The following is a 2,343-nucleotide window of genomic DNA, read 5'->3' on the forward strand; positions in this document are numbered from 1 at the left end:
GCCACATCCTCCCGGCCGCCTGAGCTCGGTGCAGAGTCGGAAGGGAAGTGGACGGCGCGTCGGGTAACGTTTGATTCAACATCCAGTGCGAACCGAGAGGACGTCCGTGAACATGGCCAAGCCGCTGACAGACCAGGACAAGAGGAAGCAGATCTCGGTCCGGGGGCTGGCCGGGGTGGAAAATGTTGCTGACCTGAAAACTAATTTCAACCGACACCTCCACTTCACCCTGGTGAAGGACCGAAATGTGGCCACCAAGCGGGACTACTACTTTGCCCTGGCCAACACAGTCCGGGACCACCTGGTGGGCCGCTGGATCCGGACGCAGCAGCATTACTATGAGAAAGACCCCAAAGTAAGCAGCGGGCTGATGCCGCAGTCCTGCACACACACACACACACACACACACACACACACACACACACACACACACACACACACACACAGCTGGCCGCGGAGCAGTGGGCGGGGACGCCGGGTCCTCTGCTGCGACTGATGGCCCCTGCCCCATGCGCGTGCACGCATGCGTGCGCGTGCACGTGTGTTTGGGTGCGCGTGCTCTGCAGCTTTGCTCTTCATATCCATTTATAGGAAAGTTCCTGCAGCTGTGTCACAGTGTGAGTGTGAGTGTGGGGGCTCTCACTCTGTCAGCTGTCTGTTACATAAGCTGCCTCAGTCACCTTCATCTGATGATGATGAGGATGAGGATGATGCGCCACTGAGGACGCTGCACGGCCCCGGGGCTTCAGACGTGCACCACGCACGGTGTTACCCACTGTGGCGCTGTGAGGAATCAGACTCAACTGGTGGATGAGGGCTGTTACGTAATTCGTGTTGTGCCCTCCTCCATCCCACCCACACAGTGCGCATCTCAAAATGGCCACGCACTGTTAAAGGGCAGACCAAGAGGTGCTGCACATATTTCCCAGTAATGATCTCAGTTTAATGCATAAATACCCTGCACTCAGCTCCACTGCTCTCCTCATGGACCGGGAGGCTGAATGGAAAATCTAAAGGGCCATCAGCTGCATGATTCATTTATCATAACCCACGAAGTAAAGGGATGCAGTGTTTAGAGTCCAGGACTCTCCACGGGACTTGGACTTGAGCCCTGATGACTCACACATGGACTCAGTTTAATTGTTCAGCTCTGCTTCAAATGCAGTCAAGACTAAGGGTTGAGTCTTTGTTTATAATTAAAATACAGAGTGACTCCAACATTATCCTGAAAGGGGTCAAAGGTCACAGCCAGTGATGGTGGAAGTTTCACTAATAGCACACTTGGAATTTGGACAAGTATATAGCTCTTCGTCAGTGAATGTCAGCTGTTTGACAGCCTGTTTTCTTTATAGGTACAGACTGTGCTGATGCCATCACAACCTGAATTAAAGCTGCAAGCAGCACTGATCGAGCCCTCTCACCGTCCTGCACCTCAGGGTGCTGGTTTGGGACATGGCCAATCAAATGACATACATCTAGGTGAAACGGCATGCAAAAGTTTGTAGGGGGCCACACTCCATCCTGAGGGCCACATCAGAAAACAATTTACGCCAGGTTTTATCCCTTTTCCAGCATCCCTAGCCCCTAAACAACAACTTCCTGTTCCATGGTGAAACATTGATTTGCAAAAACAAACTGACTTCCTTTTCAGTTCAGGGTATGACTCCAAGAGGCTTTTTTGTACATCTTGAGATGTTCTATTTGGCTGCTGAATTTTGTACGTTTGTGAAACATACAGCAAGCTTACCTGGTTTACTATCGAGTCATCTTACCACGACCAATCCTGAGACCCATGTCAGAACAATTTCAGCCACCTCTCACCTGTGTGCCAGGTTTCATGAGCTTTTGAGCCCACAGCCCTGCAGTAGATCAGGATCATGGTGCTGCCACGAGCACCTCTACCAGAGCTGAGTGATGAGCTGCTGTGGACGGGGGGGGGGGGTCAGCAGAGAAAATGTGTTTTAGCCTCTTTAAAAATGGCCACCAAAAAAAAAAGCTAATGTCAGTTGAAGGGTTTGCTTTATTTTGTATATTTAATCACTTTCTCTGCCGTCAAACAGCCCTTTACTTTGGAACTACATTTTCTTAACTACCGTATTCCTACGCCATCTGATCTACAGCACAGTACACTTCCGCTAATCTGAGCTTTTTTTCAGTGTTTTTTTTTTTTTTTTTTAAGAGGCGAAAACAGGTTTTTTCTGCTGACCCCGTCCACAGCAGGTCATTGCTCAGCGTCTGTGCTGGTGCTCGGGTCCACCTACAGGTAAAACACACTGACCTCACACAACCCCACGTCAAATAACCCAAACTATCCCTGTAATTAATGTACAACACATAAACACT

The 2,343-nt window shown here is 50.0% G+C and overlaps 1 protein-coding gene across 1 annotated transcript in view; it reads left to right on the forward strand.

Moving 5' to 3' along the window:
- pygmb (phosphorylase, glycogen, muscle b) overlaps positions 1-2,343 on the forward strand; it is a 19,749-nt gene continuing 17,406 nt past the window's right edge. The window contains exon 1 of the mRNA XM_071478229.1: positions 1-355. Within this exon, the coding sequence (XP_071334330.1) occupies positions 113-355 (243 nt within the window). The 5' untranslated portion in view covers positions 1-112. The remainder of the gene's footprint in view (positions 356-2,343) is intronic.

The sequence above is a fragment of the Trachinotus anak genome, unplaced genomic scaffold, assembly GCF_046630095.1.
Source record: "Trachinotus anak isolate AG129_WGS33_773 ecotype Australia unplaced genomic scaffold, CSIRO_AGI_Tana_v1 ptg000005l, whole genome shotgun sequence".
In the NCBI taxonomy this organism is placed as follows: domain Eukaryota; kingdom Metazoa; phylum Chordata; class Actinopteri; order Carangiformes; family Carangidae; genus Trachinotus; species Trachinotus anak.